The sequence below is a fragment of the Epinephelus lanceolatus genome, chromosome 6 (genome assembly GCF_041903045.1).
Source record: "Epinephelus lanceolatus isolate andai-2023 chromosome 6, ASM4190304v1, whole genome shotgun sequence".
Lineage (NCBI taxonomy): Eukaryota > Metazoa > Chordata > Actinopteri > Perciformes > Serranidae > Epinephelus > Epinephelus lanceolatus.
In genome coordinates this window covers 14270952-14296141 of record NC_135739.1, presented here as the reverse complement: position 1 = coordinate 14296141, position 25190 = coordinate 14270952, and the positions used below count along the sequence as shown (strand labels likewise).

The 25190-nt window shown below is 40.8% G+C and overlaps 2 protein-coding genes across 2 annotated transcripts; one reads left to right on the top strand and one right to left on the bottom strand.

The window, feature by feature from the left end:
- Positions 1–1098: 1098 nt before the first annotated feature.
- Positions 1099–2921, bottom strand: foxq2 (forkhead box Q2). The gene is made up of 2 exons (XM_033620656.2): positions 2406–2921; positions 1099–1723 (listed from the first exon to the last, which is right to left on the bottom strand). Exons 1-2 carry the CDS (start codon positions 2919–2921, stop codon positions 1349–1351), a joined length of 891 nt encoding a protein of 296 aa, XP_033476547.2. The 3' UTR covers positions 1099–1348.
- Positions 2922–8408: 5487 nt separating this feature from the next.
- Positions 8409–24206, top strand: pias4a (protein inhibitor of activated STAT, 4a). The gene is made up of 11 exons (XM_033622367.2): positions 8409–8465; positions 10989–11361; positions 11464–11548; positions 11640–11681; positions 11989–12079; positions 14419–14547; positions 16632–16737; positions 16896–16969; positions 18538–18698; positions 20301–20452; positions 23575–24206. The coding sequence occupies exons 1-11, from the start codon at positions 8439–8441 to the stop codon at positions 23826–23828; spliced, it is 1494 nt and encodes a 497-aa protein (XP_033478258.1). The 5' UTR covers positions 8409–8438; the 3' UTR covers positions 23829–24206.
- Positions 24207–25190: the final 984 nt, after the last annotated feature.

Genomic DNA, 25190 nt, shown 5'->3' with positions numbered 1-25190 from the left:
AACCAAATTAAAGCCTTAAAGCTGGTGAATTGAAGAGGATTTGATGCAGAGAGCAATTCATGGGAATTAAGCAAATTAGGTCTCCAATTAGCTGCCGACATTGAATAGGAAGATTTGGTGAACAAAAAATTAATTAGATGGATTTGTCATTGTTCTAATGAGCATCGCCAGAAAATAACTGTTGGGAGCGAGTAGTGCACCCTCCCTCTACTCCTCTCCATCGCTCTCCGTCTCCATCTCTGTCTCTCTTAAGCTTTATCCTTCTGACATATTGTTTGTCGGTTAGGAATCTAATTTCATGTCAAATATTGCCTCATTCAAATATTCAATAATTTGCAAATAAGAAGCCCACATGAGCCGAGACAAACAAACTTCAGAAAAGTCAATGTATGACCTAATCCTCTTAGGCTGGAGCACTGTGGATGTAAATGCCAACCTTTGCAAGTCAGAGAGGAATTTCACTATTGATGTGAGAGCCGGACAGGTAAGAATTGACTTCATCCTTATTATGGCAGCATTTTGGAGTCATTTTATAGAACTAAACGGCTCCTGGTTTAGAGACAGATGTAATTTTTAGGGCCTCCTTTATGATAATATGGCTTTTGTCATGTATTGCACTCATTCCTACAGTGACTTTGATTATTTCAGTCACTGTATGCTCCTGCCCCGACTGGATCTTCCTACAGAGTCCCTAAAAAGCCGTCTCCCCTCTCTCCCTGCCTCCTTCCCTTTCCTCTGCTCCCCTCATCCCTGACCTCCCGTGGTCCCCCCTCTTTCTGCAGCAGCGGTTGGTTATGGATTACACTGTGTGATAAGCTTCCTATTTCTTGAAACTATTTGGGATTGCTCAGATTATCTGGCCTCGTATCCTTGGGAGTCGGCTTTGGCAAGCCCAATTTTAGTCTCTTAAGGCACAAGATTTTGCATCCCGACAGCTTTAACTAATTAGCATCTAACACCGGGTGGTGTTGCAGCATTGGGCTCACTTTTAGAACTATCTGCTTGCTCGGGCAATCGCACACACATTAACACACATTAACACACACAAATCACAACTGAGGAGTAAAAACATCACAAGGTGTTGAATTCAATATGATTTAATGAGATTATAACAAAACATTGTGAGTTTTTGTTATTCTAAAAACACTGAGAATACAAATAACAGATTCATACATGTCATCATCGAACACCCTAAAATCGCTTTGGTTTGCAGAGTTTAACGTGACATTGTCCACTTCGACGTCAACATCACCTAATGACAAATTCATTAGCAAATAAGACTAAAATCTCTCCTTTACCCAGCAATAATTCAGGGCCAGATTGTTTGTACGTCAAAAGTACAACACTCTCAGGGTACAGAGGCGTGCAGGCTCGGGTGGAACCCCACTTGTGGCTGCACACTGGACCATGGCCAGTAGAGTCTTGGTGCCAGGCAGGACAGAGGGAGCGTTTGGGCTTGGGGGCAGCACCAGTAGGTCGTTCTGTGTGACCGGACGAAGGCTGGGTGGTAGGGCGAGCTCAGGGAGGAAAGGGGGAGCTGTCCTGCCACCCTGCGTACCCTCCGCCGGGCCCTCCGGCAGTGGTAGTCCCCGTTAGAAAAGTCCTGGAAGTTCGTAGGGTGAATCGCCCAGAAGTGGCCTTTACCATTGTCACTGCGGCCTGCTTTGATGAAGCAGTCATTCAGGGACAAGTTGTGACGCACGCTGTTCCTCCAGTTTTTATCCTGTTGGAGAGAGAAAAACAAAACGGTTAAGCCAGAAACAAACGCTCAGCGCTAAGTAAGAGTTAAACAATGGTTGTCCCCAATTGGGAAATTAACATAGGTGGCAGCTAAGTATCACTGATCCTCCTCAGGATGTCACCTTGTCCTGTTGTTGGCAGAATGCACCATAGCGTGTCAAGACCGTATATGATCGCAGTAAGACACGACACCCTGAGTTACCTTTTTAGCACATCAAACCAGTGATCAAGTTTAATCCACTAGGCTACGTCCAATCTGTTGTTGCACCTGGTAAAGGCAGAGGCGGTTTGCAACCTAGCAACAGGATTACTTTATTTGCGAATTCGCCAACAACAAGATCATCTAGTGTCCCCGCGAGCACCTAATTGCCTAACCACTCAGACAGATTACGTGTGCCAAGTAGGTCGGTTCACTTGTGAAAATGGCTGCCGCATTAATTTTCAGCGACTGAAGAAAATACACGCTCTCGTGATCTGTGTCATGTACGCCTTACAGGATTAATTTCAAAACAGTCCCACAGACACAGATCCCCTGGATCGTAGCTTCACATTATCACCAGACTTTCTGAATTCATCAAGAACTATTGTGTCCTTACAGTGCCATCTTTGTTGATCTCTGCTCGCCGGGTAAACAGAATAACACAAGAACATTGACGTGAACGTACCTTACTCTTGAAGTAAGGGTAGTGGTCCATGATCCACTGGTAAATGTCACACAGCAGCAGTTTCTTCTGCTCTGACGCCAGGATTGCCTTGGAGATAAGCGCAATGTACGACTGGTTGGGTTTGTCCGCAGACTTCTCCGGACTGCTGCTGGTCGACGTGGTGGTGGTGGTGGTGGTGGTCACTTCCTCCGCCCCCTCCTCTTGTTGCACTTCATCCCCCTCCTCTTCTTTGACTTTCCTCTCTTCAGCCTTTGCCTCTGACCTCTGTAGCCGCTTCTCCTGCACCTCTGAGCGAATCCCCACCTCTTCGGGTTTAGGATTCTGATGATTTAGCATGTTGCTCGCTGTCTGCTCTGCCGTACGACTTCCTGTCGCTTCTTCTTTAGAACCTTTGACTCCTTTATTGAACAGAAGGTAGTCAATAGTGAAGCTCAGTCCCAGCCTTTCTCTGCCGCTGCCGGTGCGGCTGCTCCTGTCCTCCATTGTCATCTCTGAATTGAGATATCTCAGACTCATTACAGAGGTTTAATTGGCTCCAAACTGACTGTTGAGTAAGTATCAGGTGTTAAATGAAAAGTCTGTCTCCCAGAAGTCCTCTCAGATTTCTGTGTTTGAGTTTCACAGCATGGCTGTTTTCTTGGAAAGTGCAGGACCCTTCATAAACTGAACGCCTCAATGCCCCTCGCCTCTATCGCTCAAGTCTTACTGTTGACAAGATCACAGATAAAGATGAGCCTCTCAACTGTTGTTAACCTTGACGCGCTCACGAGCGACACACTCTCAACTTGTGGAACTGACGTCAGCCTGTGAGATTAAACACAGCTAATTTGTACAGCAACAAATTTTGTTAAAAAGTTTTTGCCTCTCTGATAAACCTGACGATCAAATCCACTTTTTCAGAATCCAGCTGCCTTTTTTGCTCCTGAAACAAAGAGTTGTGCTTCACAGTTACGAAGGTGTCTCTATTTATATGACTGTGAATTTATCCCTCACAGAAAGGGGCAAAGAAGGCACAGGGGTGGTCCAAGTGGGGGGTCTCAATTGAGACGGATTATTTTTATTAACCCAAGCAAATCTTTGTAATTACGGGAGATTAAACACTCAAGATTTAGTAAGACGTGGTGTGCAGAGGATGGATGCTGCACAATCAAAGGCCTTTTAGATGCCACTGTTATCCTGTTAAAGTTGTTTTGTCCATGGGGATGCGTCCAAAGAATTACTTCAATTACCATAGAGCAGTAATTAATGGGTCAATGTTTAATGTTTTGGAGACAAAACACAGTCGAGTCTCCTTTTCTGGAGAGAGCACAAATGTACTGCGCAGCCACTGATAAGCAACAGAACAGTACACGACTGAAAAATCAGACTCACCTGTTTTTAATTTGTGTATCCTGTGACCTTTATTCCAATTCATAGCAACTATTATTATACTTATATGTTATTAGCCAGTGGAGATGTTTAAGATTTAATCTATAAAACAGTGAGTGAGGTCAGCAAATGCAATCCTAGATATCTTTTAAGATCCATCTCAAAGATCAAAACTGAAATACTCTGCACTTGAAATTGTATTGTATTATTTTATAACCTTTAATTGTGTAATAAATATTTTACTGGCTAATTATGGTTTATTTTCAGACCGAACATTTCCTTCAATTTGAGGGAACAGTTATTGACTACTGGTCTCTATAATGTGTGAGGACTCTACTACTGATTTTTTCTTTGTGTTTAATTAAACTTTACTTCTGAAGTTTCATGATTTGTGCTTTAATAGTGATTATGTTTTAATGCCAATGATGAATTCATGTTACAGTTTTTAATTCTATGGGTTTTAGCTGGATTACAGTAGTCTAGTTTAGTTTAGTCTAGTTTATTAGCACATACATGTATAGAAAATGCAGGAAAAAGAAATTAAAAGTTGAAATATTGTGCAGGAGAGGTTAGAAGCCTCCCCTATTGAATAACATACATAAAAGAAAAAGATAAAATGAAGGTTGCATAATTGACGTTCCAGAGTTCCAGACTAAGAAGTAACACAAAATCCTAAACTGAGGATGTTTTGTTTTATTGTGGATTTTTACTTGTTAAATATGATAATTTGTACTTTGATTGTGACAATGTTTTAATGCCAACAATGCATTTACGCCACAGTTTTTGTAAATGGTTATAGCTGAAATACAGTAGAATAGCTATATTATAATATACATGTGAAACACACTGTGAATTACACATTTAAATGTTGACATGTCATGTGTTTAATTTGTGTGTCTTGTTACCTTTATTCCAGTTCTTCGAAAATATTGTTATAGAAGAAACTTATTTTACACACCATAGCCAGGTTCTGGAAATCCACTATGAGACCAAATTTGCAAACCTGGCTTACTGGAATGTCCCTAGAAAAACTTACCTCTACAATAAAGGGTACATATTCAACTTCTGATAAGATATGAGGACAGTTTATGACATTTCCAGAGGGAATAAGGCTACAGAAGTCTACCTGTCTTAATCCCTTGAATGCAACATAGCAATGTGCTCTTTCTTTCCTTTAGTCTCACAATATTTATAGAGGTAACATTTCTTATAATTTATTATGAACCTTGGAAAAGTGCTCACTGTATTGCCCTGTCATAGCAGCTGTTATTAGGATGATGCCTTACTGTTAAAGTTCTGTTTCATACCTTATTTGTTTCCTGTTGTTGTTTTTGGTGTAAAATTTGTAGTATAAAAAAGTTTTTAAAAAAAAGAGAAACTTATTTTGTTATTAGCCATTGGAAATGTTTAAGTTTATCATCTACAAATTAGTAAACTTAATATAACTAATTTGGTTCTTTTCTGCTTGTCACAGAGTTCAATAAATACAATAGGCTCGCAGCAGGTTAAGGAACTCATTTGCTTCTCAGTAGCCTCAGTGCAACCTGGGTCAAACATGTCTGATGGGATTTGGGGCGTTAATATTATGGTGTTGTTGTTTGGTCAGCTGTTTTATTTATGTGTATTTATGTGAAACAGCTGATGACCTGGCACACAAGAAACACAATAAGGTGAAATCAGATCAAATCAGATCAATCAAATTATCTTATATGACTGCTATCTTTGGTGTGTCTCCTCTTGAAGGCAGGTTAACTAAACACCAAGCTGATTTTGTTGCGTTTGCCTCCCTCATAGCCAAATGGTGCATATTGTTACAGTGGAAGAGCCCTGACCCCCCTCGCACAACTTCTTGGTTTAAGGATTTAATGTCTTTTCTCCACCTAGAAAATATCAAGTACACAGTCAGAGGATCTGTGAAGAGATTCCACAAAACTTGGGACCCCTTTTTCTCTTATATCAACTCGCTAACTTAGACAGACAATTAATTGCTTAGTAAATCTTTTTATCCCCTCGTTTTTATTTTTTAACATTTTATTTATCTATTTCTATTGTATTTATTTCTTATTTTATTTATTTATTCTCTTTTTACTCTTCTAGCACTCAAAAAAGTAAGTGTGATTTGTACCTACTAGGACATTTGGGAAGGTGGTTGGGAGGGTGATTTCAGGATGATTGGTTTGTGAGGTGTTGTTTGTGTGTTGAAAAATAGGACACTCCAAAAAAAGTCAGACTTCTGCTTAGCAATGAGTACCTGTACTGTCTATTACTTGCTCTGAAGTCTGTTTAATAAATATACTTTTTAAAAAAAAAAAAGTATCATATGTCTATTAAGATCCATCTCAGAGATCAAAACTGAAATACCTCTGTACTACTAAATTGTTTTGTATTATCTTGTAGTCTTTATTGTGTTGTGAATATTTTACTGGCTATAGATTATTTCCCAGAGTGCACGTCCCTCAGTTTGGGGGAACAGTTATTGACCAGTGTTCTCTAATGATATATTATGACTCTTCTACTAACTGTATCTTTGTGTTTATTTAAACTTTTAAAATGTTATAATTTGTGTTTTGATTTTGATAACAACATGGTGGCGCTTGTACAGGCAGCAGCACAGCACTCTGTAATTCATGGCATATGTTGGCACTGCTTGTGTAGTGTGGATGTTAAGTGTATGAATGTATGATATCTTATCCTCTCCTTTATTATTCATTTATTACTTTCATAATGAGTTCTGTTGTATTCTGTGCACTGAATTCCATTGTATTTATTTACAATGACAATAAAAGGAATTGAATTGAATGATACTTTAATGTCAATAATGAATTTATGTTGCATTTTTCTATGATTTTTTTCTTCTGAATTCCCGTTGACTTGTTTAAGTTATGATATGCAGGTCAAACATCCTGTCAGTTACACTTTTAATGCTGACATAAATTCTGGATTTTATCCTGACACTCATTTAATGCTACTGACATTTTACAGTGAAGAATATCCAAGTATCTGTAAGTATTTTTGACCAACTATGAAGTTTACTAAAACACCTAATCCACCTTAAAACATGATTTTATTTAACCACCTGAATCCTTATTTACCCAGAATGTGGTTTTAGGTTCCCCATTAGTAAAATCAGAGTCATATAAAACGTTTTAAAATGTTTTCATCATCGCATACATATTCTGTATCTTGTCGCACTTCAGTAAAACTGTCACACTTTTTAGAGTATGAAATATCTAAATGCAAAATGTCATTTTTACAGTTACAGTGTTAGAATACATCAAATGGAAAATCATTAGTGTACAGTATATCTATATTTTATGACCTGAAACAAATAAAGGTCTAGTTATAACAGCGTCTGTGTGCTTGAGTTTATACTGCTAGATTTGTTAACGGAGGAGCTGCAGAAATTAGTAATAGAATATAGATATTGGCCTACACCATTTCACCTCAGCTGTCACCACATTAGTGCAGATCACAGTTATCGTTCAGCATCTGCATAGATCTGCTTGGTCCTGTAGCTATAGTGAGATAATGAATTAAATGGCAGCCAGGTCAAATCATGGAGCATATTGCCCTCTTCTGTTTAAATAATGCAACATGTAACACATGCACAACCAAAGATGCAATGCTGCCTTTACATTCACAAGCTTTTGTATTGTATAAGCAATATTCATCCATATGTATAGGTTTTTGTTGTGTTAATAAAAAATATGGACTAATATTAGAACTGTAAGAACATAACAGCTGGTATTGTAGAGAAAGACGTTTTAGGTTCTGTAACTGTGAAGTAAATATAGACAGAACATAACCGAATCATATAATCCCTATATCCTATATATTTTATTTAGAAATCATACTACTTGATAAGATTTTCCATCAGGCAGTGCAGAGGTAAAACCAGCGCTCCTGCATTGTTTTATTGACGTTTCACATCCAAAGTAAACCCCAAACAAAACACACCATGTTATTACATGATACTGCAATTTCTTCAATTGATTTTTGTGTTTCCATGAGGCTAATCATTGCCACATATGAGGAGCTCCTGGAAAAGCAGGGCTGGATCAGCACAGGGAGTATTAATATGTCCTCAGGAAACTTATTCCCATTTTACTAAAAGCATGACGTAATTGACAGTGACGCAGAGTATTGTGTTGATGTTTAGGACACAGTGTGGCGGATCTATACTTTGACGTGTGAGTGTATTTCGTTAATTACTCATCTTAATTCAATTATGAACATACCTTAGACAAAGCACCACAGCTCACGGCTGGCCGCAGGACACGGAGCGGAGTAATTTGCTCGGACGGGATTTGAACGCACCATGCGACCCAGTCCACTTGACACCCCGTGCTTTTTACCCACGTTGATTTTAAACCGTTTTTAAGACCCGTGTTCGCAATATCTCGGTACTATTAAACCGCAATATAATGAGTATCGGAATGCTTTAACACGTGGTGGCATTGACGGACATTGAGGCCTGTTTTGGAAATCAGACCTGTTTCTTAGTGTTTTTATAAACTTGCACTGCAACTTTAAATCGCACTAGTCCCGCCCAGCTTGTGAAGCAGCTCTGTGATTGGCTGATGCTAATCGTCTATCAGCGATGGCTCGGCGTTTCATTGGCGAGAGAGACTCCGTCGTCGACTCTCGCGGTACTGCTGCACGAAGATGGCGGCCGAACTGGTGGAAGCGATGGCAAGTAGAGCTCAGTTAGCTTTGGTTTGGTGTGGAGAGGTGCGCGGGAGTGTGGGTGTGAAACACAGCCTGGTTGTGGGGGAACCGGGGGCTTTGCGTGAACACGGTTAGAAGTCTGTACTCATACAAATGTGGCGTATTACATTCACGACGAAACCAGCTAGCCTGTGCTGCTAACGTAGCTAGCCCGCTGGTTGTGTTAACAGGGCAAGTGCGTTGGTTTAGCTAGCATCACGCTGGCTCAAAGGGGAGACACTGAAAATGAATGATGTGACCATGAAAACACTCGGGGGTTTGCTGCAAGCTCGCTTTCCGGCGCGTTGCTATTTAACGTTATTTGCCTCACAACGACGTATCTTTGTCGTTAGCCGGCTGGTTTGAAAAGCTGTGCACCTGTCAAAATGTCCAGTTGCCGTGATTGAATGCCGACAGCCCAGTCTGTGGAGGAGCTAGCCAGACGGTTAGCGCAGGCTATATTGTTCAAGTGAGGCTAAAGAAATTGCACCGTTACTGGTTTTATGGCTGCATTTTTTGCACAGTACGTCCATCAGAAGCCTAACGGACAGACGTGTTGTTGTGCAGGTTTAATTTAGACACAAAGCAGTCGTGCTGCTGATGCTCAACCTAACAATGTCAGACAAAGCTAAAGCATGATGCACGGCTCAGGTTTTTCCAGCAACAACAACATTACGTGTTTTCCCCCTACAGGCAACTTCACATACTTTGCTTTGCTGCTACCCAATGTGTAAACATCCTGACGTTTGTTTAGCCTTATGTGGCCTGTGTTGCGATAGTTGACGCTTATTTTTTTGTCAGTATTGTACACGTTTGGTGTAGCTAATGTAAATGTGGACCCACAATGGCGAGTGAGTTAAACCTTGGTGCCAATGTTTGATTGACTTTCATTCGCGTCGATTACACTTAAATTCACTGCAGTCAAAGTGTAAACATGTTTGCTTTTTATTGTGTTTTTCCCGCTCAATGCTAAGTTGTCACTGCTGCAGAAACGAGCACTTGTAAACGACCAGCAGTTGCTGTAAATGAGATGTGCATAACAGTGCATATTTGGGAATTGATTTATAAACATATTGTCCTTCAGTTTTGGAACATGTTGTAATTAAAGTGCACAGTTTACACTGAAAGTGTATGGGACTGTAAACAGACTTTGGTTTACATGTAGACATTGCGCAACACCGACTATACGTGTCTCTCTAAATAAACATCCGGAGTGCAGGGTCAACCACACATTTTATAGTTGTGTGATTCCTCTTAAATACTTTGATATATATCCTTAAACTCAACACAGTCTGAGGTGGCTATGCCTTTACTTTGCAGGGTTTTTTTTAACCAGCTTGGCCTTGTTATCAGTGTAGTTTCGGTGTGTGTGTGTGAGTGAAATGCATGTTCACTGCGGCTGCTGCACATTCAGGGTTTGTTTAATGGCACCAAAATTTGCTGAGGAACAGGGTGATGAAAATGACAACACTATGCGAGGGGTCAGAACAAGGAGCGGCGTGTCTTCCTACTGTATTCAGCTAATTACGAGGCAGGTTCAAGCCTCTGTGGGATTAAAGTGACTAAGGAAGGAAGCTAATTTTAGCAGGAATCAAATAGTTTGAGACGCTGTTATGTCATGTTAAGTGCTGCATGTAAGTTAAATAAGTGAATGAATGTGTAGAGTGTCAAAAAATTTAGCAGTGGTGTTTCAGGACTGAATTATTCGCTTCATTTGGACTTTTTTTTTCCTTCTTTTCCGGCAGATATGTTTAAGAACTTGAGACATTATAGGGATGCAGTAATGATAATTTTCATGATTGATTGATCTGCTCATTATTTTCTTGTTTAATCAGTTAATTGTTTTGTCAGGAAAATGTCAGAAAACAATGAAACATGCCCCATGTAATTTCCCAGAGCCCATGGTGACATCTTCAAATACTATGTTTTATCTGACCAACAGTCCAAAATATCCAAAGCTCATAAGTTTATTATCATGTATGACAGAGAAAAGCACCAGATTCTTACAATTAAGAAACCTGAAATGAGCAAATTATTTATTTATTTTGCTTACAATATTACTAAAACAATTATTTGATTATCAAAGTAGCTGCCAGTTTACTCTCTGTCGACTGACTAATCAATTACTATGACTAATCATTGCAGCTCCAACACATTACTGGAGCAATTCACAGAATGTTAGCACTGATATACTGAATTGTATTTTCCATCTTGGGTTACATTGATATTTACTCACAGCAACTGATAGCATAGAAAATCATACTGAATAGTTTCAGAAAAACTTCAACTTGAAATGCTTGAAAAAGTCAGAAGTAGAAGAAATCCAAATTCCTTCACACTGTGGTAGATGTTTTTGCATTTAAATCAATTATCATTATGCCTTGGGGTCAAACTTGGCTCTCAAATTGAATCTGGACTTTTAAGTTCATGGCATCAAACTCTCCCTGTTTACAGACTTCTCTGTCACTGTACTTTGTATCTCATGGTTTTCTCTTGTCCTCCTTGTAGAACATGGTCAAAAGTTTCCGGGTCTCAGACCTGCAGACGCTGCTGGCCTCGATGGGCCGCAGCAAAAGTGGGCTGAAACAGGACCTGGTGGGGCGTGCGCTGAGGCTAGTGCAGACCGAATACAGCCCGGAGCTTCTGAAGAATGTCAGGCAGCTCTACGAGTCGCGCTTCCCCAAAACATCTGGCTGGCTTGCGGCGCGGCGTCCAGAGGGCGTCCCAGTTGCCTACTCATCCCTCAGCCCCTCCCCCAATGCCACCTCTCAGGGCGCAGACTACCTCAACGGCATTTCCAAACCAATCCCCACAGAGGTCAAGCTGGTGCCACTGCCCTTCTACCAAACTTTGGAGACACTGTTGCCACCAACAGAGCTAAGTGCGTGTTTACAGTTTGATGTTTCTGTGTTCTTGAATCTAAATTTGTTTGGTAGAAATGTTATGTCTTTTTGTGATGGATCTTCTCTCCATGTGTTTACAGTTGCCCAGAACAATGAAAAACTGCAGGACAGTCAATGCTTATTTGAATTAACACCGAACCAGGCAGACCAGATCAGAAATGCAAGGTAAGAAAATAAAAAAATTCCCCTCAGATCTGCATCATTACAAACTCTGTAACTAATCCTCCCTGTAATTTGTGACCTTTTGTTTTCTTAGTGAGCTTCGTCCCGGAATCAGATCAATCCAAGTGGTTCTTAGGTAAGTTCCTACTAACTCCTGTTGAAGCTAAATAAATATTTCACAATGCTTTTGCTTGGAATGTGCTGGTTTTGCCAGTGACTGTGCTTTCAACCTGATTTTTTTTTGCACAGATGCTTAAGGGGAAAATGGAAAAATGTTTTACCATGCATGAGCACTTGACATTTTACTTTATAATCTACTTTTAAAATATAATATTGGATTAATTTATCTGTACAGTCATACAGATACAGATTTAGTCATGCTGATTGACTTAACAGTACGTTATGATACCAACCTTTCTGTCTTGTATCACTCTCTGTTGCAGAATCTGTTACACAGACTCCATTGGTGTCCAGGAGGACCAGTATCCTCCAAACATTGCTGTCAAAGTCAACCAGTCCTACTGTCATGTGCCGGTGAGTTGATTGACTTCTCTGAGACACGCCACACCTTCAGAGTACAAATATGTCTACAGCTTGGCTGTTCTTCTGCTCCTGTCACCCCTGTAAGCTATTTGTTTTTAAATACAGTCACAAGTTTGGGTGTCATTGGCAGACTCTGCCTGGTCACGGCCAAACTAATGTCACCATGTATGTATGTGGTAGTGATGGATTAGCCGACCTAATGCAGGAGGATGTTGAATAATGTAGGAAAAATAACATCCAGGTACAGATAGCGTTAGATATCCAGCCTGAAGGCATCAACTCACTGGCAAGACTTCAGTTGAAAACTCTCCATCTGGCAGTCTCAGTGTTCAAACTGTTCATGTGCTGGTGGGAAGCTAAAACATCCAAGACAAGTGTTTGCTGTTGCATTGTTGTGTTCAAGTCAGAAATCAAACTGGAAAGACGACAGTCAGAAATCAGTGATGTGAAAACAAAAATGTGAATTTAGTAGTTTTGCATTTAAAAGGTTGCTGTTAACAAACAAACTCAAGTGTTCTGTGTTCAAGCTTCAAATCAAATGTAGTAACAGTGGCAAGTGTTTTTAGAAAGTTCACAGTTTGACCATATTACTATGTAGCAGCAACAAGAAAATGTTGATACACAGATGACAGATAAATTGTGGTTTTAATACTACGTACGTTTTCTTGATAAATCACCAAAAGTTGGCCAATGATTAAAAAAACAAAATGTTATTTAATCCCAGTAAGAAAGCTGCAGCAAGTAGATGGATGAAGAAGTGCACCCAGTACGACTGAATGTTGTAAATTAAGTTAAAATAGAGAGAGACAGGCTTTTTCTCTGAGTCTTTGTATTGATCAATCAGTAGGGGTGTGCTGTGTCATCTCATTCACAATATATCTGGTGTATTGTTAATATCGTATGAAAAATTAATATCATGATACTCGCAATATTTCGGCTTATTGACACACTGACGTCATACCCACGACAATAACAACTTGGAAAGCGAAATTATTAAAGACTCTGCGGTGGCTCCAGAAAGAGGAGCAGCTTCAGTAGTGTGGAATAAACTGTGGTGTCCTGAATGTTTTAGGAACAGCCCCGGACTTGCAAAAAAAAAAAATCCCCTGCAATATCGTGCTATTATTTATGGCCATATCACCCTAGGGGTGGGCGATATGGCCATAAATAATAGCACGATATTGCAGGGGATTTTTGCGATAACAATATTTTTGACGATATGACAAATATATCAATCAGTTTATTAACTACTGGACAAAATGGTTTCTTATGATCAGCTGGATAACTGTGCTGAATAGAACCAAAGGCACTCCCATACTTTTAACATGTACTGAGGTAAAATAAAACTTTCCTGAGTCGGTGCAGACACACATGACACACAAAATCAGCTATGCAGCAACAGTGGCATTTGATCAGGTATTGAAGGACACCATCACCCATAAAACGATCATTTGTATATCAGTTACTCACGTCGTGTTACATTGAGATCTTGAAAAAAGGTTTTTCTCGCATGCCTCCGTGGTGAACGAAAGAACTGAGAAAACTCTTCTTGGATTGGAGTAAATAGAGTCCGCATTTAACGACAGCATAACCATATTAAAACATTGGTTTATGAACTCTCACACAACTCGTGCAGTATAATCAAAGTGTTCATCCAGTCATATTCTCTGTGCTTACCAAACATATGCTTTCTCGTTTAAAACCTTACTATTTTAAACACTCTGCATATGAATATCGTGCAGCAAGCGTATTTGTTTGAACTCAGCTTAGAAATGCATGACAAGAGTTCAAATGCACGCTACTTGTATATGAAAGTTCCATTTTGGGGTTTTTGTTTACCGTGGAGGCATGCAAGAGTTTTCTTCACGAACTCAGCGAAACACAGGATGATATATAAATGATTGTTTGTGGGTGAAATATCCCTTACATATTGGAGTGGTCTCGGTTGGTATGTTTTAGATATACAAAAGTAATTAATTAGATACACAGAGGAGGATACATAAACACCATAGGAGTGATTGTCATCTAACGTCCATGTGCAACTTGCTCTGAGCTCAGTGCTCAGGAGATGTGAGCTCCTACTTCCAATTTAACTCTTTACAAGCAAACAGTGTGTTGTCTGTTCACTTTTCTAATTTTGTGCCCCCCAGTTCAAAAACTAACAACACAATCAAGAGGGCATCAACTAATTAGTCCTTTAAACTGCATCTAATTCCTTCAGAGGGAATTCTAATGGCTGCCATGTCAACAAGTTACTGAATTTGATTATGATAATATATTGGATAACTGACGTAATTCTGTGGTATTTGTGTGTGTCTGTGTGTTTACAGGGCTATTACCCCTCTAATAAGCCTGGTGTCGAGCCCCGTCGTCCTTGTCGTCCTGTAAACATCACTCCCTGGTTGCATCTCTCCAATGTCACCAACAGAGTCACCGTCACCTGGGGGAACTTTGGCAAGGTCAGAGTCTGATGCTGAAGATCATATTTTGTTGTAGCTCAGGGTTGTGGTGTTACAAGATGGGACACGCAGATCTTGCTTCTTGTGTTTCATGAGCCCCGTGCAGTTGAGCGTGGTATAACTCAAAAGAAGTCTCCTGAGGGCTAAGAGCTGAACAACTTTAACTATGGTCTTGATCCAGATAAGCAGCTGGAAAGCTGATAAATGCTCTGTTAGTTCTGTTAGTACCATCTTCTGTAGAGCTCTTGTGTAAATCAGTCAGATGTGCATCATCAAAGCTCAAAAACAAACGGTAAGAAAAGGGGGGTTTGTATGTCATTCCCCTTGTACATTGATACTGTTATTTATGCAAGAGTTTTGGAAATGCCTGAAACACAATAGCTGGTCAAAGTGGTCAGACAGCAGGGTAGCTCTGTGTTATATAGCCTGCATCAAAACTTTAATTTAGCTTTTTTGTATTATGTTTTTTACTGGGATCGATGGTGTCTCTTCAGTCATCAGTCAAAGACTGATACGACATATGACAACGATTTCAACTGAAAACGATCAACTTTAGTCGCATTTTGGCAGATTGTTTACACAACAGCTGCGTTTTGGATGCCTGAAAATGCAACTTTTTGAAAACGGGTTCCAGAGTGCATTTTTTGGGTACCGCCTCCATTGTCATATGAACTTGCAATATGCAGTTCCTCTGAGAGACTTTTCACACATGCGCATTACGGTTCTAGTCACTAGGCCTGCGGGAGAAAGTCGACCATCACAACAACAATGGCGGACTCCAGAGCTCTGGTTGTGCTGCTCACCCTGTTGAATTTATCAATGCTTCTCCAGCAAAGTGTAGATTTACTGTAGCAACCACAAACGTTCGTGTGGTTGCCATTTTGTTTGTTTATTCATTACCGCTCTGTAGAAGGAAGCGCCTGTGCGAGTGTTGTTTCATTACAAAGTCACACTGCCAACTACTGCCCTGGCATGTATAGTACAGCATTTTTGGTCATTTTCGAAGATCTGTGTGCACGGCGATTGTTATCAAAACGTTATCACCTGAATGCAGAACTTTTTTCCTAATGAAAATGAGAAACGATTCCGTTTTCAGTGGATCGTTTTTGTGTAAACATGGCCTTAAAGCTCTGTGCCATAAATTCACTGTACTTAAAAATAAAGTGTGTTTTGTTACAAATTCGACACATTCCCAAGTCACCTGCTGACCATTCACAATGGACCCGCAATCCACTTTTGGACAGCGACCCACCAGTTGGGAACCACTGGTATAGAGCTTTTTTACAATTGCATTATTGTGCATGTGAGTCTGTTCAATAAACAGACGTCCCGTTTGTCCGAGACGTTGAAATCTTCCTGGCCTGGTGGACTGACGGAAATGCTGGTGTCATTTCAGTCATGTTCTGGCATGAAGGCTTGAACAGTATTTTGACAGCCTCCTTTTATCTACAACATGATCAAAATACTGCAGCTTTAAACCAACAGCAGTTTATAAATGTGTTGCACATGAGAAATGTTGCTGATTTTAGAGGCAAACCAACCGTTTTTTAGTTTGTTTGAAGTGGAACATGGGGATACAGAATTGATTGCTCGCACTTAATCAATGCGAGTCTGTAACCTTGCGGTTGGCCTGCAAGTGGAGGGTGTGGGGATTTCAGTCCATCAAATTCTAAGGTTTTGTTAAGCATAGAGGAATATTTGTACTGAAGCTTAAAACATTTGTCTAATGTACTCCCAGTGTTTGGGGAGCTATACCAGAGATCCAAGAGATAGTAAACATTCATTAATGGAAAGAATTTGCTGTGTTAGGTTTTTCCTAAGATGTGTGACTTTTGTAATTGGCCCATATAATGTAAGAAGATATCTCAGATTAAATACAGTTATATAATCAGGGGAGTTCCAGAGGGTAGATTTGCCTTTTAATTCTTCTTCTAACATAAGAAGAACAGTGAATCCACATAGATTTCTTAAACCTTGATAAATCTTGTGTGTTAACTTTATGCTTTTGTAGATTTACTTTGTGTGTGCTCTATTTTAGATTTTTGAAGTAAGTGCTCAAATCCTGTGAATCTGTGTGTTTTCAGCGTTACTCTGTGGCAGTGTATTTAGTGAGGGTTTTCACCGCAGCAGACCTCTTCAGCCAACTCAAGCTCTGCTCTGTTGAGAGTGCAGAACGCTGTCGTGAACGCAGTAAGTGTTACTTTTTATACTCTGCCTAAATTTGATTTGCAAATGCAACTTTTAAAATGGAAACAATACTAGGGACTGTATTTCGTGTTTAATTTCACTGTGAGAAACTATTACAACAATACCTGATATCTTGTCCCATCTTGTCTACTTTTTTATAGTCCAAGACAAACTACGCTTTGACCCAGAGAGTGAAATTGCCACCACAGGCCTCCGAGTTTCTCTCATCTGTCCAGTGAGTACACCTTCATGATGATATCTAACATGTCACACATAAAAAAATGTGTGTTCCTGGTTTTAATCCAGCATCAATTCATGATTTATCTCTTGTTATGTGCCAACTATATTTTTAAAAAGTCAGTATGAGAGTATTTTTACATCAGAATCCCAGATTTTTCATCTTGCTTTAAAACCATAAAATGGTTTCATATGTTTGATGACTCATCCTGCACTCAGGGGCGTTTGCAAAAGTTCAATCAAATGAGTTTTGGTGGACCAGCCAGCCACACCAGTCGTATAAAACTGCTCTTCACTGTTTGTGGGCTGTAGTAGCTAAAAGAGCAATTTTGAGAGAAGTAGACAGAGATGTGTGTTCGGATATCAGTGGTTAAACCTTTGTCATTTCCAAATCAATGTAGCGGAAGTCTGATTCATTCATCTCTCCCTCGTCCTCCTGATCTAATGGCGAGGGAGTTGTGTGGAGCTGGTCAGCAGTAGACTCCGCTCTAGCTCCATAGTGTGCTAAACTCTGAGCCCTGCAACAGTCCAGTTGAATGAATTTTTCCAAATATCTTTCATTGAGCAGATAGGTTCCACATATAATCAACATCTACATTTAAGGCTCATTTTTCTGAACTTTACAATCACATGCTCCTCCCACCTCCCTCCACCCACAGAGACCCATCACTCTTCAGTCATTTCAGTTATAGTACAGTGTGTGCTGGGGTTGGACTGTTGTGCTAGATTTGCAGTTGCTAGATATGATATGAGGGGTTTCCAGGTTTTATTAAATATAAGCCTTTCAGGGCACATCTTATCCTTTCCAAATGGAGTGTGTTGGTTAAATCCTCTAGCCACATCTCAGAGGAAGGGACAGTTGTACTTTTCCATAGAATGAGAATTAATTTCTTTGTCGTTATGAGGCAATTAGAGAGAAAACGTTGCTGTGTCGCGTTTAGCTTTCTGAAGGTCTCAGATATTCCAAGAATAATGAGCAGAGGCTGTGGCTTGATCATAGTGTTCATGACCTCAGACATTATGCTTCAGATATCAATCCAAACAGACTGAATCTTTGTACATAAAGCAAAACTATGTAGAAGTGTTGCCACAGAAGATCAACATTTGTATGAATTAAATATTCCATCCTTGAGTTCGACTGTCCACTGCACCCCTGTTTCGTTCCATACTGCGTTTTTCCAACTACCTTTGACGCCACTTTTCAGGCTGCCAAATAGAGCCAAGTGGTTAAAGTGGACCTCGGATGTCAGCGTTTCCATTTCTAGCTCAGAGAAATGTCTCCTCTTGGCGGTATTAAGTCTCTCAGTGTCGTAAACCCAAGGGACGATGCCTCTAAACCGAGACTATATTGTGGAGGGTGATGAGTGTTACGCTATGATCAATGAGATACGAACATTTCATGAATCACACGAACCCCATCATTGGATAATTTCTGGTTTGCACGTTAGATTGATAAAAAAGGGTCGTTATGTTTCAGTTATTCTGCAGTGGCAGAGGCCAGTTTCATAATTTTTGTCCTGCTGTGAAGCTTGACTTTAACATGCTCCTTCCCTCCCTCTCCCACAGTTGGTGAAGATGCGGCTTGGAGTGCCATGTCGAGTTCTAACTTGTGCCCATCTTCAGTGTTTCGACGCAGTCTTCTTCCTGCAGATGAACGAGAAGAAGCCCACATGGACTTGCCCCGTCTGCGACAAGCCCGCTCCGTTTGAGCTGCTCACTATCGATGGGTAAGGAGACAGAAGCGTGCTTTGACTTGTCCCACCACAGCAGCACCATCTTCTTCTCAATTAATTCAGAAAATTTATATGTTTGTGTAATTCTAGCAGTCTGTGTGTCGGTGCCAGCTTGGGGGAAATTATTCAGCTGCACAGATGTTTGGGCCTTTTCAGGACCCTGGATGCAAGTTGAACCATGCACCAACCCTACTGTATTTTCATTTTAAAAGCTCTGAATGTTTTACATGGCATGAGAGGTCGGTGATCAGTTGTGATTTGTTCTCTACACCTGCTGTCAGGTCGTATTCCGAAACTTTTGATCCGGTAAATTGGCTTGTTTGTTGACGCTTTGATCTACTTGATGTAACAAGGCTATAGTTTAAAGAACCCTGTAATCATCGGGCTCAAGAGGGCTCAACACGTCTGTCTTTTCCTTTTTATTTTCCTCACTACCATCAGTTACTCTCTCGACAACTACAGCCATTTGAATCGTCATCATATGTATAAGTCTGTAGGTGCCAAATGTATATCTGTAATCACATACACACACATTTATTCTTTTATTTTTGGTATTTTATCACCAACAGAATAGCAGCAAAAACAACAAATTAACCTGCAGTCAGTGCTATTAAAAGATATTCAAAGCACTTTCATCCTTAAACATTTGGGCGTGTAGTCTCCTGCAAATTCTGAGCAGCTCTCAAGGACACTCCCTGACTCTGACAAAGACTGAAAGCATTGTGTTACAATTTGGCTTTGAGGTGTATTTGCATTCCTTAAATTAAAGCTTCGGTGAAAGTACCTTCTTAAACTCATCTTCGTAGGTTTCGATTTCAGCAGCCTAATTACCGAATGTTGTCAGGTTTTATAGTGTTTATTTGAGGCTGAGAAATAAACAGAATGAGTACAATTTTAAGTTGATAAACAGCTAAAAGTCCAAGCTTATTTTGTTGATTTTCATCATTGAGTGTAACTTGAATGAAATATTGCAATTTAATGAAAATGGTCAAGACTATAGCGATATGGTCATCAAGGTGGCAAAAGACAGATATGATCTACAGACTCCAGAAAAGAATTTGGAGCCTTGCATACCTTTGCAAGCAGGGTTCACGCACTCATGGAAAACCTGGAAAAGACATGGAATTTTGTTGTGTGTCATGAGCATAAGTGTTGCAGTAATCGTCCTTGGATAACCCTCCATGTAACGTAACTTTACATCGAGCTGTTGATGTAAAGTAGCTCTAATATGCGCTGATGTGTGATATTTAATTTACACTCCTGTGCTTTTTCTCCCTGCACTGTCTCTCGCTCTGTGTATTAAAATGTGTGGTCATGAATCCAAAAGTTTCCATACCTATGCTATACCCCACTACTACTTCTAAATTGTATTGCATTTTTGAGATGAATCAATATTCATGTAATGCCTTCTGAACGGTCATGGAAATTTTGTTGAGTCCTTGATATGTCGGGAAAAGTTTTGAGATTTCGTCCATGAAAATGTGCAGGAACCCTGTGCTAGGCTCCTGCAGTCAAGTTTAAACGGAGTATTCTCTTCCTTTGCCTGGTGTGACATCTGTTTTGTGAGGCAGCTCTAACCTGCAGTGTGTATTTCAGGCTGCTATCTGAGATTCTGAAGGAGACGAGTGAGGACATCGAGGAGATTGAGTACTTAACTGACGGCTCCTGGCGACCCATCAGAGATGACAAGGAGAGGGACAGGGAAAGAGAGCGCAGCAACACACCAGAGTATCCTGTTGTTGATATATGTAAGTGTTAAACCCTGTCAGGCCCCACAGTACGATTTTATCATGATACAGTATTATTGTGACTTTAAATGTTTGGAGTAGGGCTGTCAGCATTAACGCGTTAATCACAATGCAATTAAGGTCTAATCATAAGGCGTTACTATTATCGCATTTATCACGTGCTGCTATTTTTGTCCCTTCCATGTTCCCTAGTCAAACCGCCGCAGTGGCTGTTTGCTTCCTGATGCTGCAGAGATTGAAAATAAGACACCACTGAGATTCGTCAATGGTTCATTCCACTTTAAAAAACTCCCACAGGGTTCAGTTGACAAATCACAAGTAATAAACACCTGCAGAGAAAAAACTAGTGTTTCTTAGAGCTGCCGCTGCTGTTGGTAAGTAAAGAGGAGTTCGCCAGCTTTACCTTTAGCATCAGAGCACGATGTAGGTCTGGGTTTAGTCCATTCAACCAAACCGTTGTATGTTTTTCACCACTGAAGTTTCTCCAGGAGTTGCATTTTTTTTAAGAGTTAATTCCAACGCTGCAAACCCAACTGGTCGGCAGTACTGCGATTACCAGGTGTATATATTGTAAATCATTTCGTGTTTTATATATATTTATTTTGTGGGAATCTGCTGTAAAACCCGGAGCAGACTCGTAAGTTGTATTTTCTTTTGGTGGTTAAAAACTGTGCAGGGACTGAACTGTGAAGGGTTGTTGGGAAAACAAAAAACAGATTCAGTGGACTGAACTTTTGAGATGTGGGACAATTTTTCACACACACACACACACACACACACTCACACACACACACACCTAGATTGCTTTGTTTGCTGATTGAATACACCTTATGAACTCAACTGAGGTATTTTCTGTTTGTGCAACACTGTTTTTTGCTGATATATAAAATGATTTGTGTGAGTTGTATTGTTTTGTGGCCTCTGGTTTCACAGAGCTACTTTCTTTCTATTGTATAATTATTTGTCAGACTCTGACTGGCACCACTCTTTATTTAAAAAGCATCAAACCATACATTAATTTGATTTCCGATCAAGACACTCTGGTAACAGTTGCAATTGATGTCAAAACTGTTTAGAAATGCAAAATTATAAAGTTTTGAAAAATGTGATTTTTAAAAATGGCATTAAAGGAGCTATATGTAAGAAATCTAAAGCAAATAGTCATAAAATCTTCCTAATATGTCACAGAGACTAAAGAATAATGTTCATATAACATACTGACCTTACCGACAACAACAGTACAGCCAGAATATTCGTATTTAAAAAACATTTTTACAGTCTGCCAATCATGTTTATGTTTTGAATTTGTGTTTTGGCCTGTTGCGCCACCCAGCGCCGTCTACCAGTCACGCAGTCAGTAGAGTCTCAGCATCAGTTACAGTTACGACTGAGCTACAGCAGCACGGCAAGCAGCATTAGCAGTGTCCCAGTACATAGCATTAGCAGCCGGCTCCTCCTCAGCTGTATCCCGCCAGCAGTGTTAGCAGCATAGAAGCCGGACTTGCTCGAACGGTCTGCTGGAAAACCGAAGATCGAGGACGCGGTGACGCAGCCCTGCCACGGCAGCCGCCTGTGGGCAAACAAATCAGTTTCCAGCGTGCTGCTGTCCAGCAACCTCGAATCTGTAGGGGAGGGGGGGCAGACATGACTCGTGGCGGTATTTTGAATTTGAGTGCAGTAACCGTTTTGGCCACATTCTTACACACAGCGCCTTTAATTACAATGAGATGTTGAAATTCAGCAATTAAGCATGATGTTTGACAGTCCTGGTTTTGAGAGATGCTGACTATTGCAATAACATCTCATGATTTAATATCTCTTTCAGCTGCAAATAATGTCCCCAAAGGACATAAACATAATTGTCAACATTTGATTTATCTAAAAACATGATGTTTTCAGTCTGTTCGTCTCACTTCAATCTTTTTTTATTACCTTATTTATTTAGTGGGCTAAAACAGCAACTGCTTTTCTTGTTCTGATAAGTTTAATTTGTATTTGCAGTTTTAATAATTTATATCAAAGAAATGTGTACTTCCCCCACCCCTGGGGCCGGTTGCACCAACTGGTCTTTACTACACCTGGTCGTAACTCCTAAGACGGTTTTTGTTAAGACCAGTCTTAAGGAGTGGACTTACGCTGGTTGCACCAACAGGGCTTACACCTGGTTTTAGCTACGCTGGTTTTAGCTGTGCGTGTCCATGTGAATGCCCCCGGAATGCCCCACGTGGCCTGCCTAGAGGAGCGCGGTGATGTTAAATGATGCGCCGCTGAATCACCCCGTGTGCTTGACAGATGACAATTGACAGTTGACAGCTCCTCTCATCTGTGTTGACAGTTTATTTACAGTTTAAGATTTGAAGAAAACATTAAGGATCAATGAAAAACTTTACCGACACTGAAATTAGAAAATTAATCAAGCTGTACAGCGGGCACAGAGACGTATCACAAATAAGAAAAAACAGTCGGTATGGGCAGAGATAACGGGGCACATCAATACGTGTTCAGACTCTGGCTGCCTTCATACACAGGCTGACATGAGGAAGAAGTGGAAAGATCTTCTCAGCAAGGCAAAAAAAAAAATACATCTCCTCCAAAAAAAAAATCATCCAACTGGCGGGGGTCCTCCCCGAAAACCTCAATTTACAGTGACATCATTGTTGACGTATTTGGGGAGGATTCCCCTGCCTGGTGGGAAGGCTGGTGGTGATCTCTCCTACCGAATTGAAACCTCTCAATGAGCTCCTCGTCATTATATAGGCTATGTCCAATTGCTTCTGTCCCTAATTACCCTCTCCCGTCTAAATGCCCGCTCGTATACAGACGGTGGATGAGACGTGCCATAATAAAGTTGCGCTCTCTGTGCTCTAGAGCTCATGAGCGCAGCTTGATTATGACCTTACACCTGCTCCTGACTAGGTGTGAGATTTACGCCCGGTCTCAGTGAGAAGAAGTCTGTTGAAGCCCTGTTGGTACAACCGGCGTAACTATTAGGTCGGACTTTGAACGCCAAGTTACGACCGACTTAGCTTAAGACCAGTTGGTGCAACCGGCCCCTGTTGTTTATGAGTTTGCCAGTGTAAATCTTTTTGTAACCAATTTTAAAACGTGCTTTATGTCCGCAGGCATTCCTGAGGCAAACGGTCACTCACCGGCCATCCATTCTGGAAGCAGTTCTGTGGGGATGGCGGGAGTCACAGGAGGAGCTGCTGTGGCGCCGGGAGGAGGTGCGGTGGTAGATCTGACTCTTGACTCCTCCTCTGAGGAGGAAGGGGGCGGGGCAGGAGGAGACAGTGAGGACACTGAGGACAGCGCCGACAGTCCCGCCCCGAAGAGGGGCCGATACAACTACGACAAGGACCTGGTCACTGCCTACTGACCCCGCAGCTCTGTCCCCTCATAGACTGACACACACACAGAGACAGAGAGGCAGGGGGCTAAAAACTTGAGGACAGGAACACAGTAATCCACTAGATGCAACAACCCTCCCCCATCCCTTACGCCCAAACGTCAAAGCCTTTTAGCAGCTCTGGTTTATATCCAGTCAAAACAAACACACACTCAAACATGCACTGTTAATGAATCTTCAATCTAGAGTGATTAGGATTCCTCTTTGTACTGTACACCACTGGAAGCAACTCTCAACTCTTTTTGGCCGTCACCTTGCAGTGAATATCCGTACCGTCCTGCCTCTACTTACAAGACTGAATGGATCGTGCACCCCACCACCACCACCTCCACCACCACGACCCCCCCTTCCTCCTCTCTCTCCAGACTATTTCCTCTCTACCACCTCATCTCTCTTTGTATTTGACTTGGAACTACAGGCTCTTTTAGCCATGGGCGTTCGATGTGTGCGTCTCTGATTTTTGTCACATCCGTGATGAACAGGCAAGTTGAAAATGGAGGCTCCTCAGTAGTTTTTGGTGACAGGTCAAAAACAACTAACGGAAAAGAAGAGCATGGAAATTTTGCGGGGAGGACAAGGCAGAGATATCTGGAGTGTGATGCAAATTTGAAACCTCCCATTGTGTTTATTTCTTTGTTAAGAGAATGAATTCAAAGCTTGAAAGGGTTTTTTCAGGAATTTATCCTTTTTAATTATAAAAGGGCAGAACACAATACTGGCCTCAATGTGTGATGCTTTCCATTTTTATTTTGTCCTTAGCTAAAGAGAACCTACCTCAGTCATATAAACTTAGCAGACTGACCAGAGAGTAGCTTAGAAAGAGGTGGAGGACAGAAGAATTGACGAGTTTTTCTGAAGCCAATTTTACACTGGAGATTTTGTTGTCCTACATTTTTCTTTGTTTTATTTTTTTTTTTTTAATTCCATCGTTCCATGCAGCTCTGTTCCCTCTGCAGCAACAAAATCTTTGTCGAAGGGCGAGATAGTTTGCAGTTCACCAAGATGACTGTAGGTGTCAGTGATGCAAAAAGTTGTGGGTGTAGCTGTGCCACTCCGTAAAACAACTGCAGTTACTGCGCTGTAAAACGATTCATCAGGAGTGATTATATCAGCATCGCATATTGACGTAACTCATCAGAATTACTGTGCGGCAGCCGTGTCAAAGCAGATTTCTTTTAAGGATTCACTGACAGGAAGTGGTTGTGAGATTTTGGTGCCTTTTTTTTTTTTTTTTTGTTGAGTGGTGAAAATCGGAGCCCATTGTTTTAAGGCTAGCTGAGCTGGCCGGCAGGTGAAACCCCAGTCTGAGGGAAGGTGTTCATTTCATTGAGG